The sequence below is a fragment of the Peromyscus eremicus genome, chromosome 1 (genome assembly GCF_949786415.1).
Source record: "Peromyscus eremicus chromosome 1, PerEre_H2_v1, whole genome shotgun sequence".
NCBI classification, from domain to species: Eukaryota; Metazoa; Chordata; class Mammalia; order Rodentia; family Cricetidae; genus Peromyscus; species Peromyscus eremicus.
The window spans coordinates 102272111-102285042 of NC_081416.1; the positions used below are offsets into that span (position 1 = coordinate 102272111).

Sequence of the window (12932 nt, forward strand, 5' to 3'; positions counted from 1 at the left end):
CTTGACTGCCGCGGCTGGCCTTCAGGGCTGACTGGAAAGGGAGATCCACTCGAGGCAAGGAGAAGATGGTGGCCCAGGGTCCAGCACTCAGGTCTTTCTTCAGCCGTCAGCTCACCGTAGTGGAAAGGCTCTCTGGCCACGGAGGGAGAGAAACAGTCCAGGCAGGACTTGGGGTATGGTTGGGCTTGTACCTCCCTTCTGTGGGAGAGAGGGCAGCGAGTCCTTTTCCTGACTTGGAGAAGCAGCTAGGCCCTCAGGTCCTCATGATATCCTCTCCCTCCCTGCAGGATATCTGTGATGATCCCCACCTCTTTGTCGATGGCATCAGCTCCCACGACCTGCACCAGGGCCAGGTGGGCAACTGCTGGTTTGTGGCCGCCTGCTCGTCCCTCGCCTCCCGAGAGTCACTCTGGCAAAAGGTAAGGTCTAGGGACAGGCAGCTGCAGGGGCTGGTCGAAGAGCCCATGGCTCTCACTGCCTGACAGGTGCGGCATCAGTGGCATGTGGCGCTTCCTGAAAGCCTGGTGCTGGGATGGGCTGAGCATCAGTTAGCAGGTTGGCCTTCCCTCATCTCTTTAGCCTGGGTTCCTCGGAGTAATTCCCAGGGTGATCCTGAGGTGTCCCCTCTGCAACTACTGAGGGACAAGTGTCCATGGAGCAGAGACTCCCACTGTGAAATGTGCACACTGCCTGTGTTATCCTCGGGGTAGGGACACCGCTCAGCACTCAGTTACTGCTGCGTGGCATGGGCTAGTTGCTGATTTTCTGGACCTTGATTTTCCCAGTTGTTGAGCAGGGTGTGGTCCAGGCAGCTCCATGTTTCATGATTTCCGGGTTCATGCTGCTGATGTTTGGGCCAGGGGCAAAGGTTTGGGGAATGATGGAATGGGTCCTGGGCCTGCCACTTGGACCTGCTTGGCAACACTCAGCAGGAGACCTTAAATATAGTACTTAAAATTACCTTCCTGGAGAGGGAGGCCGTTTTTCAGTTACATAGTGCGCTCAAGAGTAGTTGGGATGTATGAGACCCTGTCTGAAAGCCATGAAGAAGAAGAGGAAGAGGAGGAGGAGGAAGAGACATTTTCTTACAGGACCCCTGGCAGTGTGGCTCTCAGTCAATGATGGCTACACTAACTTGTTTTAGAATAATTATTATTCCTACAACCTAAGAGTGTCTGGGCAGGGGAGGTGGCTCAGCAGGTGAAGACCCTGGGCTTCAAGCCTGAGTTTGATCCCGAGGACGCACGTGGTGGAAGAAAAGAATGGACTCCCACAAGTTGTCCTCTGACCTCCATCTGCGCCCCCCTGATAAACAAACAAACAAAACAGGACACAGGAATAGGGTAGGTTTTTCCTTGCTTTCCCAGGCATCTGTCAGCCATCAGAGGGAGCTGTGTCCTTAGCCAAAGCCAAGAGCTTGGCAGGTCCTCTCTTATCCTTTCCTGTCTCCTGGACAGTGTGGACCCCTAGCGACCCAGTAGGTACCCCGGTCAGGGTCACAGCAGCTGCACGGTGTGGGCCTTTGGTACTCAGATGGAGCCCACTGCTGTGGCTTATAGGGTGGGGAGTCTATGCTGGACAGCCTCAGACTGGAGGGTGAAGGAGGATAGATAGGTCTGTTGTGGGCATCAGGGGCCAGAGAGGATTCAGACTGGAACCATCCTCTGGGTGGAGGACTGGTCTCAGCACTACAGCCTCCAGCCCCGACTCTGAGCAAGGGCTGCAAGGCCTTGGCCTGGGGCTGGAGGGGCACATGGGCCCTGTGTGCTGCTCCGCTCTGCCCTGTAATTGCCTGTTTATCTGAGTCTCCCCTCTAGAGGTGAAGTCCCCAGGGGCAGAGCTGGCCCAGTCTGCCCCTTCCTGCTGAGCCTGGGGTGGGGAGCAGAGGGAGGACCCAAGAGCTTGGGAAACAGAGGGCTGCCCTACCTTGACCCCAGTACAGCCCCGTGGCTCCAAAGCTGACCTTGCTGCCCATTTCCCGTGGGTCTCTTGATGGACTGGAGGCCAACTAGGTCTGGCTATGCCCTGACAGGGAAGATACTCACCTTGCTATCTCACTAGCTTGGCCTCCCAAGCCCTGCTTCCTGTCTAGCTGGTGGAGAAGTCGGCCTGCTTGTGGAAGCCTGCCTCTCCTCATTGTGGAACCTCAGCCTTCTGCAGGGCTGAGACTCCAGCCATGGTGGTCTCCCAGGCTGATCTCCAGGAGTTTGGCCCCGGGGGAGGCTGGGCTGGGCTCTAGGCTGATTGCATTCCACCTCCACGTGCTGCTGTGGTGACAGTCCCTGGCTCATGCGGGGAGGCCCTGGGGAGCTCATTACTGTGCGGTACATCCCCTGCAGTCCCCACTGACTGGAACCTGTTTGTTGTCACCCCTCTGGTTCTGTCCTGTTGCCCTGCAGGGCCTCCCCTGCCTTACTCTGTTTTTTTCCCCTGGAAGGCCAGTAGGGGTGAGTCAGTAGGGGTGAGTCAGTAGGGGTGAGTCGTACCCTGAGCCCCGCCCACCTGCACTCTCCCTGTGCTGAGTTTCAGACGCAGATGTATCATGCCTGGGGCACTCTTGCCCTTCCTCTAGGAAGCTGTTCCTTTATTCCTAGACCTCAAGGTGATCTGGGGGCTGATGGGCACAGGAGTCAAAGCCAGCCAGGCTGAGTTTGTTCTGGCTGCTAGTCACTGACCTTGGCCTCAGTGCCAACCTGACTTGCCAGGCCCCATAGACAAATCCTGGGTGTTAAGAAGTGCCTTCCTTGCATGCTTTCTCTCCCACCCTTCCCTTGTGCGTCCCACCTAATTATCTGTTCTCTAGGGCTCCCTCTCTTATGGGCTCCCAGGTCGGTACGGCCTCCTCCAACTCAGAGGTTTATTCCCTAAGGCAGACCGTGGATTTGAGGTGATCAGGCCGCGTGAATTCACAATCAGGATATGATTAGATTAAATACTTGTCATCAGGCTCGGCTTAGGCCAGATCCAAGGCTCTCTGGGGGATGTCCTCTACAGTGCCTAGCGCAGCCCCAAACATGGGATGGGCCTGCTGCCTGCTCTCAGCTGCCCGGGACCCAGGAGTAGCCAGCCAGGGTGCTGGCTGGAAGTAAGGACCGAAGTGACCATATTACAAAGTTAGGGGCAGGGAGTGAGGCAGGGGGTTGTCGGTCCTGGGCAGTGCTGGAGACAGCCAGGGGTGTTGGGACCAGGCAATCTCTGTTTCCAGCTTAAATGTTTCCCAGTTTTTAGGGATTGCAGCAGGGAGATCTTGGATTCAAGGCTCGCTTGGGCTGTTCACTAAACCCTGTCTCAGCAACAACAAAAGCGACAACAATCAATGGAATGTGTCCCACTCTGTCCCAGCTCATGCCTCAGTTCTGAACTGGTTCATGAGAAGGGATGAGTGAAGGACTTAGCCGTGTCCTGTGTAGACAGTATGATCTGGGGACTGGAAGATGTGCAATGCACAAAAGGCCCCCGTGACCTTCACCGCCCAGAGGCTGCCGGGTTAGGGGCTTTCTTATTTTCCCTCTTCTCCGCTGAGGAGACAGTCCGTGATGCTTGCTTTGTTCTCAGGCACACTCTGCAACCACAGATGCCGCTTCAGAGCGGCCTTTCTCTCCTGAGTTCCCTCCTCCATCCAGCCTTGGGTGACTCCTCACAGGGTCTGTCCAGCGCTGGCTGAGCTGCATCCACCTCCTCCTTCCCCCGCTGACCACAAACTTATCACACAGCTCTTTACTGGCCCCTTCCACCTGCCTGTCTGTGGGTCCCCATGACAGCAGTCACTGCATTCCTCACCCTTGACCTCCTGCAAGGCGTGCCCCTCTCCCAGCCCCCCTAGAGTTTCTGTGACCCTGGATCCCCTTGGGGATTAGGAGAGGCTGACACAACCTCCCCGCCTCCTTCCCTCGGGATGCAGAAACCCGACTTCTTTCCCCTGCCTGTGTCCGTCTGTACAGATGCCAGCTTCCTCAGCCTCAGCCCCTGGCATTGCTGTCCTTGCCAGCCTGCTGTGCTGGCTTGTTGCCTGGCGCAAAGTGCTTGGCACCTCTAATTTCTCCTCCTTTCTGGACATCGTTATGTCCTGAGGTTAATGCCTGCCCTCTGCCCTTGACCCCCATTACTCTGATCCTAGTTTTGGCATCAGCCCTATCCATCTTCACCTTCAGCCACTTGTTACCGTACCCACAGCTTGTGTGGAGCCCCTTTCCAGGAGTGCTTCAGACCCTTCTCTACCTCACCTTCTAGGCCTCCGAGTCCCTTCATCACCTTTTGTGCTTGTCATTCATTCATTCATTCATTCATTCACCTAACGTTCAGCATTTCTGCCATTCACTCGGCTTTGTGAACATCCTCTGAGCATGGCAAGCTGTGTTCTCACTTACAGTGATGAACAAGACAGACAGACACACACCCGCTGGAATCCAGTTCAGTGGGAAAACGCCGGCCTGCCCTGTGCAAAGCTCAAGTTTCCATCCCCAGCACCCTCCTCACACACACCAGCTATCACGCCACACACTCACACTTTCACATATTCACACTCATGCACTCACACTCTCTAACACTTAAGCAAACACAAATATAAATTGGGCCTGCCATGATGCTTGGTGGGTAAAGGTGCTTGCTGCCTAACAATCTGAGTTCAATCCTGGAACCCATACGGTGGGTGGAGAGAACCGATGACTCACTCAGATTGTCCCCTGACCTCTACATGTGCCCTGTGGCATGTACACACACACACACACACACACACACACACACACACACACACACGCGCACACAAATGCAATGAAAAGAATTTAAGATCAGAATGTCGTCCTGGAAGCACAGAGGGTAATCCTCTTCAGAGAGGAACCGGATGCCCCTCACTAACAGCTCTCGGCCACACCGTCCTGAAGGCCGGTGAGTGAGCAGGCGGCTTGGCTCGTCTCTGACTATACTGTTTTCTGGAATTGCTGCTAGTGGCCCCAAGAACTCGCCCCAGGGCTTGAGGTTGATTTATTTTTCTCAGTTCTGGAAACTGAATCCAGGATCTGTCCATGCTAGGTAAGGGCTCTGTCACGGATACCACTGAGCTCCTCTTCCTTCAGCCTAAAATCCCCAATGGCAAGGTTGAGGCAGGAGGATTGGGAGAGTGAAACCAGTCTAGGCAACCTACTGGGATCCTGCCTTAAAGTAAAAGGAACATATATCGGGATGTAGTTCAGTGAAAGAGGCCTTGGGTTCGGTTCCCAGTACTGAAGAGACAAGCAACCCCAAATAAAAACATCCTGCCATGAAGGCTCACACCTGTAATCCCTGCACATTGGAGGCTCAAGCAGGAGGATTGCTGAGAGTTTGAGGCCAGCCTGGATGGCTACACAGTGAGACATTGTCTCAAAAAAAAAAAAAAAAAAAACCCAACCAAACAAGCATGCTGTCCATCATGGTGCCCTGTGCTGTTCCTCAGCCCAAGATCCCACTGGGTCCCTTGGCCTCCATGTGGCAAAGCAACATGCTTCTGTCCCCTGGCCCTCCCGACTGTTTCCAGTCACCACACCTTGCGCCATGCCTCTTTCCTGTGTGTGACAGCAGCATCTCTGGCTCCGCTGCCCCGACGCACTTCAGATTCCAGGTCTGCCATCTGTCCACATACACTGACAGGGTTCTGCCTCCCTCCCATACTCCTCGCCAGTGTGTGGGTCTCCTGATGCTTCCCTGGGGAGGTGGAGGATCAGTGTAGGTGGAATGGCCAGTGGGATTTTGATGGAAGTGAGAGCCGGGCCTGTGGCTGTGTGGTGTAGTGTGTGGTGGGATCGATCAAACCACGGCGTCCCGGAGCAGAGCCAGCCATCTGTCGGGCAGGTGGTTTGGGATTTGAGAGCCTGAGGGTTCAGATGGGAGGTGACAGCTGGGCTGGGTCCTGCTGATGTTATGGGAGAGGGAGAGGCCCAGGGCATTTGGAAAGCAGCGTTGACAGGACCTGGCAGGTAGCTATGAGGGAGTGAAGGGAGGAGGAGGAGGAGGCAAGAATGGCCCCCAGCTGGCTCGGCTGACTACAGAAAACTACTGATGGGTGCATGTTGGTGCTGCCCTGTCCCCTCTTCCCGGACAGTCTTCAGTTACCTCCACGTGTCTGTACCCCCCACCTCTCTCCATTCCTCACAAACAAGCAGGCCTCCAGCTTGCCACTACTACTGTAGTCAAGGTGGTTGCCACAGCAGTTGACATCAGTGCTCTGGTCCCTAAGGAGCCTGTCACCCTCCAGCCTGCCTGCAGCTCGGCATTACCACTTCTGCAAGGAACAGATAGGAGGCAGTTGGACGCACACTCACGGGTCTCCTGTTCTGAGAACTGGGTGGGGCCAGAGAGGGCCAGTGGCGAAAAGGAGAGGCTGGACAGGGAGGCGGGCCTTCAGGGGGCCTCTTCAGGCATCTGAGGCTCCAGCCCACTTGGTTCCTTGGCGTTGGTGGGAGCGGTGGCAGTGGCAAGAGCTGTAGCGCTTGGGCCATGGCAGAGGACGGGCCACAGAAGCAGCAGCTGGACATGCCGCTGGTTCTAGACCAGGACCTGACCAAGCAGATGCGGCTCCGTGTGGAGAGCCTGAAGCAGCGTGGGGAGAAGCGGCAGGATGGAGAGAAGCTGCTCCGGCCGGCTGAGTCTGTCTACCGCCTTGACTTCATCCAGCAGCAGAAGCTACAGTTCGATCGCTGGGATGTGGTTCTGGACAAGCCGGGCAAGGTCACCATCACGGGCACCTCGCAGAACTGGACGCCTGACCTCACCAACCTCATGACACGCCAGCTGCTGGACCCTGCTGCCATCTTCTGGCGCAAGGAAGACTCCGACGCCATGGATTGGAATGAGGCCGATGCCCTGGAATTTGGGGAGCGCCTGTCTGACCTAGCCAAAATCCGCAAGGTCATGTATTTCCTCATCACCTTCGGCGAGGGCGTGGAGCCTGCCAACCTCAAGGCCTCCGTGGTGTTTAACCAGCTCTGATGACCAGCCCTGGCTGCCCTGCTTCTGGCCCACAACTCTCCCTCGCCTGAACCTCCTTCCTCATGTGTATTTTGGGGACATTCTTCTAGCTGCTCCTTCTGTGCTTGACTTGGCCAGAGGCCCCCTCAGTCCTACATACCCCCCGCCCTTTGGTGCCAGTGCTGTGGCTCACAGGGATGTCCCCTGGCTCCATAGTCTAGAAGCTAGACACCGCTACCATAGACAATAGAGGCCTTTGTGGGCAGATGGCTGGGCATCCTGGACATGTGCCGTCTCTGCTTCATTGTGGTGGAGAGAGGGGGATTGAGAGACCAAGAGCTCCAAACAACCAGCCACTGATTTCCTTCAGGCACGGGAGACTGAGACACGACAGGAACTACCTTCTGGGGAACCTGGCAAGAAGGCATTTGCCTGCTGGCCAAAGCTGGAGTCGGGAGGTGAACACCCAGGGGCACTCTGGCAGCGGGAGGGTGCTGGCAGTGTCAGTGTCCCCCTGCTGTGACCTTGGGGCCTTCAAGACGCTGGGCAGGATGACAGCCGGGCTTGGTCTGTCTGGCAGAGGGTGGCCGGCTTTGGAGGCCTGGCCCAGGTTTCTGTGGAGAAGGTAAAGGACATGTAGATGCTGGCACAGCTCTAGCTACACACACACACACACACACACACACACACACACACACACACACACACACATATTGAGAGATGGCATGCTATATTTGTATGGATGCGTGCCCGAGGGTGAATACTAGTCAAGAATAAGGCTAACTTTAGTTCAGTTGGTACTGGTTCCTGGGCATGGTGGAGGTAACCCTGGCTGAGCCCTCCTTGGTTCAGGGCTTCCTGAACTGGGAGACTGAGGCTCAATTGGTGAAGCAGAGAACTGAGTTAGAGGGGTCCAGGGCTCTGAGCCAGGAACACTGATGTCCCTGTTAGGATGGCTGGCCTTTCCAGCTCGCTGGTCAGGAACATGGATGTTGTGTCCTGCGGTCACCTCTCTGGGCATTTACTGGTTCTGCTGGAGCGGAAGCACATGGGTGAGGCCTGGGGGCAGGTATGATGTCTGATTCTAGAGTGGGCTAAAGGTGTCCAGATGGGATGCCTAACACTGGCTTCGGAGGCTATCCAGGAAAACCCACTCACCAAACTGACAGGGAAACTGAGGCACAGTTATTGGCAGATTCAGTCCTGCCCTAAAGCCTCATTTTCCTTCACCCTGCACATGCCGAGAGCCTCCCTTTGAGGAGAAGCCTCACCTGCCACCTAGCATCAGCCGGGGGCACCTCAGCAATGCCACCCAGTCTGTCTCAAGGCTGCCTCCATCTGAGGTGCCAGTGCATCAAGATCTGAAGGTAGGAGCTGTTCCAGTGGGTGGGCGGCCAGGAGGGCAAGTCCAGCTCAGAGTCAGGATTCTGGAGGCAGGAGATAGGCTGTGGCACTGGCTCTGGTGGCTGTGCTCTGTCGCATGCTTGCAGAAGCACCTGCTAGTGCGTCTAGACTCTGCTGACTCTAGGGAGCCATACCTAGGCAGGGGCCGTACCTTTCTGCTTCTCTTTCTGACCCCTCCCTACCGCTCTCGAGACCCCTTTGGTTCACACTGCCTGTCCCCCAATTCTGTCTCACCCCATTTGCCCTGTGGGGACCTAAGTGTCTCTGCTGTGCCTGTCCCGTGTCCCCAATAAAGACTGTGTGCCCTCACCTTTGTAGCGTGCTGTGGTGTGCCTCTGTGGTGTGGTTTGCAGTCCTTGCTGCATGCTCATAACAGAAGTCTTCCCCATGGGCCCTTGCAGTTCCGACGAACCCCACCCTGCCAACCTTCAGGATGGGTTGAGCAGTGAGGTCCCGTATCAGGACTGGGTTTCACCTGTTAGTCTCCTGGCTGTCCTGGGGACCAACCCAGCCTCTGGGGCATGAAAGAGCAAGCTGAGGCCGAGCTTGGAGCAGGGACCTTGCGAGTGGCTCGGGAGTGGAATGGCCAAGATGGACACCAGTTTAGCCTGGTCTTGGTCACTGCATGGCTGTGTCCTCTAGGAGCCCCTGACCCTCTCCTGGCCTTGACCTTCAAGTTAGTCCCTGGTTCTGCATTGTCTCTTCAAAGCTGTCTTCTCTGACCCTGGCGCTGGGGTAGCTGGAGGGAGTGTCACCTTGGAGCCCCACTGCTCCTTCATGGCTCAGCCCTCATCATCTCCCATATTCCCCCAATTTTGGATAGGGACAGCTGAGGCCCAGTGGAGGAGGCCTCCATCCCGAAGCATGGAGGGGTAGACTGGGAATCAGGCTCTGAGCCCCTGGACCTTTGATCCCACAATTGTGACCTCCTGTGATAGGCTTGGGAAATACGTTCTCCCACCTCTTCTGAGGACCCAAGCATATTAGGATGGCTTGCTACAGAGAAAGATGTCAGAGGGCTCCGTGGGTTGGCTGGCAGATGCCCCTAGCTTCAGGGTGCTCCAGGGGCTCTGTCCTCAGCTCCTGTCACCTTGCTCCCACTCATAGCATTCAGAGACATTTCCCTATGCTGCCTTCCCCGGCTCAGGAGCCTGTGTTCCCGTGTGCACCCTCCCCACACTACCTCTATCCATTTTATCCTGCCAGCCTTAAAGCTGGCCCCTGAGAGGGGCAAAGTCCAGGAGAGGAATCCGGCTTCCAGCCCCCTGTGGACTGCAGTGGTCTGGCCTTGTTCCCAGAGCATACACACACAGTGGCTACGACCCATTTGCCATGGAAACCACTGGGGACGTGGAACAAGGAGTCCTGCTGTCCTGGAGCCTCTGCCTGGCAGAGAGCCAGTGTCTGCAGCGCTGGGGCCCTGTGCTGCCAGCCACTGACCAGCTGTGTGGCCTCAGGCAGCCTCTCTGAGCTGTTTTCTACCTGCTAGTCAGCGGTGCCTCCCTTACAGGTGCTGGGAAGGTCAAACGGAGAATGTGGGGGGAGCTGACGTCCGGAAGTCACTTGTTTGTCAATGGCCTCCGACGGACGCTGTAGATCATCGTGGGAGAAGTGTTGGGGGGTCTCTTCGCTGAGCAAGAACTTAAGGTTCAGAGAGGTAAAGGGTGTTGCCAGCAGCTGCACAGCAGCCAATGCTGATGGCAGTAGGTGCTGTGGAGGGACAGGCAGGTGCCAGGCCAGACAGACTCTGTGTCCCCAGAGAGTGGTAATGGGATGGATTTCCCCTCATTATAATCAGGCTCAGATGTCCCACTGAAGGGACCTCTAACCATCACACTGTGCCTCGAGAGTGGAGGACCAGAGTTCTCCTGCCCTATGAGCAGGAGTCACTGTGGCCCCAGCAGTGTGGCCCATCCTGAGCTCTGGACTGTTGTCCTGGGACACAGGGATGGTACATGACTTCCTGACCTCTCCATTCACTGTATCTGAAACCCGGGGGCATTGAGGCTTGTGAAACCAGAAGCCAAGTCGTGAGGAATCCCACAGCAGGGGGTTACTAGTTGGAGACACAGAGAACCCCCTGCAACCCCACCCTACCATTGTATCAGGGTTGCTCAGAAGTGCCCTAAGTTGGCCCTTGGGATCTAAAGCAGAGATCAGAGAAGCTCCTGCCTGTCCCTCATTCTTCACACTCACTTTCACACTTGCTCACACTACATACAGACCCTGGGGAGTGTCACCCTTCCTGGGCTCTTGACCCCCAAGCCCAGTCTAGGCAGGTGCTGCCCAAGAGGGATTCCAGCCAGGCTCTTCAGTCTGAGGAGTGCCCAGGAAACTCAACACCAGAGAGCGCTGTGGGGCACCCTCTGTGCGCTGTGTGGCTCTCACACACACAGACACAGACACAGACACAGACACAGACAGACAGACACACACACACATAGACACAGACACACACACACACACACACACACACACACACGGCAAGTAGTGTTGGAGGGGTTTTTTTGGTTGGTTGGTTTTTGTTTTTTGAGACAGGGTTTCTCTGTGTAGCTTTGCGCCTTTCCTGGAACTCACTCTGTAACCCAGGCTGGCCTCGAACTCACAGAGATCTGCCTGCCTCTGCCTCCCAAGTGCTGGGATTAAAGGCGTGTGCACCACCACCCCCCGGCCCATGTTGGAAGTTCTTGATGACTCTGGGAGGCAGATTTCTGAGGGGCTCTCTGCCTCCCTGCCCCTACATTCTTAGACTGATATGTCTGCAGATAGCACAGCCCTTTACAGTGTATGACGTTCTTATAGCCATCTGTTATCATTATAACAGTCCTGGAGGTGGGGGTAGGGAACTTAGGGGCCTCACTCTGACCAGAATTCACATTTTCCAGCCAGCTTTGGTGCAGAGCCAGGCCCTGTACTGGGTGCTAGGAATCCAAGGAGGAACCACATTTGACTGTAGCCCCATTAAGGAAATCCCTCCCAGTGGGTGAGGAAAGGGACTAGTGCAGGGGAGCCGGAGGGGCTGCCCATCTGCCAAGGGTTAGCCTCTCAAGGAGAAAGGAAGGGAGAGTGCAGGTAGAGCCAGGCACACAGGACGTGTCATGAGGCATCGTGAGGTGTTGTGCAGCCATAGTAGATTTCGGTGGGGCCTCCAAGGGGGAAATGTTGGGGCACGAGGTGACAAGATCAGCAGGTTCCTACTGCCAGGTCATGCTCTGGTGTCTCCGTGACATATAGGGACCGCAGAGCATCCCTTCTGAGCAGCCACTCTGTCTTATTACATCTGTACTCCTCTCACCTCCCACATCAGCTCATCCACAGATGCTGATGGGAACAGTCCTAAAGGAGATACGCAGTTATAGGGATAGAGAGAGGGCTCAGCAGCTAAGAGTGCTTGTTGCTCTTCCAGAGGACCTGAGTTTGATTCCCAGCACCCACATGGTGGCTCCTGGCCTCTGCAGGCACCAGGCAAGCAAGAAGTTCACAGACATACATACAGGCAACATACCCATACACATTTACTTTTCAATTGGATAGTAAATATATTTACTATAATTCCAATAAGCAACCAAAATGTTTTAAAATAATCCAAAATGTTTGGAACCCAAAATTCCAGATTTCAGGTTTTTTAGTATTTATATATATTTCACACGTTGAGCATTCCTAATCTGAAAACCCCAAACCCACAGCTCCAGACTCCCAAATCTTTTGAGCATCATGTCAGTGCTCAAAACATTTCAGATGTGGGAGTTTGGGTTTTCGGATTAGGGCTGCCTACCTTGAATTATTAAATACACAGTGCACTAGTTTCAAAGATACACAGGTTTGGCAGTTTGCTTAAGTGGGATCCAAACAGACATCCTTAATAGCCATGGCCCAATTGCCCTTTCTTCTTTTCATTTTCCCCTGCAATTTATTTATTAAAGAAACTGGGTCATTTGTTATGTGGATTTCTCACTGGGCGGATTTTCTTGGCTGCATCCTCATGGGGACATGTTCTCTGGCTCCTGCATTTCTGTAACCCAGGATCTGTCCCAGCTGCTTGATAAGGTTCATGCAGAAGTCACATCTTATCCTCTTGCCCCGCACCGCCCCCCACTCTCTCTCATGATGTGAAGTGACCATTGAATAATATTTTTCAGACAGGGTCTCATATATTAGGCCAGCCTAGAACTCGGTATGCAGCCATGTGGAATGTGGAAATTTCTGGTCTTCTCTCCTCCACCTCTTCAGTTCTGGGATTACAGGCATGAGATACCACATTGGGATTATTTGGTGCTGGCGCTCCAACCCAGGCTTCCTACTCGGTAGGCAAGCACGCCACCAGCTAGCTGCATTCCTAGCCCTTATTAGTTCTTTGGAACGAGGTGTAGCCCAGGCAGGCCTAGAATTCAGTCTTCCTGTCTCCAACTCCCCCAACCCCTGCCCCACAACCCAGTGCTAGGGTTTTATACCCAAACCCATGAATCCATCAATGGCTCCAAAATAAAAGTGCCTCAGTATCATCCTTTCTTCCACACTTATTACCTGGGATTTGTTTCTAGGCAGAGTCCCCCTTCCCTCGCTGCTCGGTTGCCCTCTGGTCAGGT

The 12932-nt window shown here is 55.0% G+C and overlaps 2 protein-coding genes across 5 annotated transcripts in view; both read left to right on the forward strand.

Moving 5' to 3' along the window:
- The window catches only part of Capn5 (calpain 5), a 55524-nt gene that overhangs the window by 25146 nt on the left and 17446 nt on the right, over positions 1-12932 (forward strand). For all 4 annotated transcript variants that reach the window (XM_059270859.1, XM_059270875.1, XM_059270849.1 and 1 more), the window contains exon 3: positions 288-419. In XM_059270859.1, coding sequence (XP_059126842.1) covers positions 288-419 — 132 coding nt within the window. The remainder of the gene's footprint in view (positions 1-287; positions 420-12932) is intronic.
- Positions 6278-8749, forward strand: Omp (olfactory marker protein). The gene has a single exon (XM_059270890.1). The coding sequence runs from the start codon at positions 6472-6474 to the stop codon at positions 6961-6963; it is 492 nt and encodes a 163-aa protein (XP_059126873.1). The 5' UTR covers positions 6278-6471; the 3' UTR covers positions 6964-8749.

Coding starts and splice junctions, on each gene's coding strand:
- Omp (XM_059270890.1), top strand. CDS start 6,472: ATGGCAGAGGACGGGCCACAGAAGCAGCAGCTGGACATGCCGCTGGTT.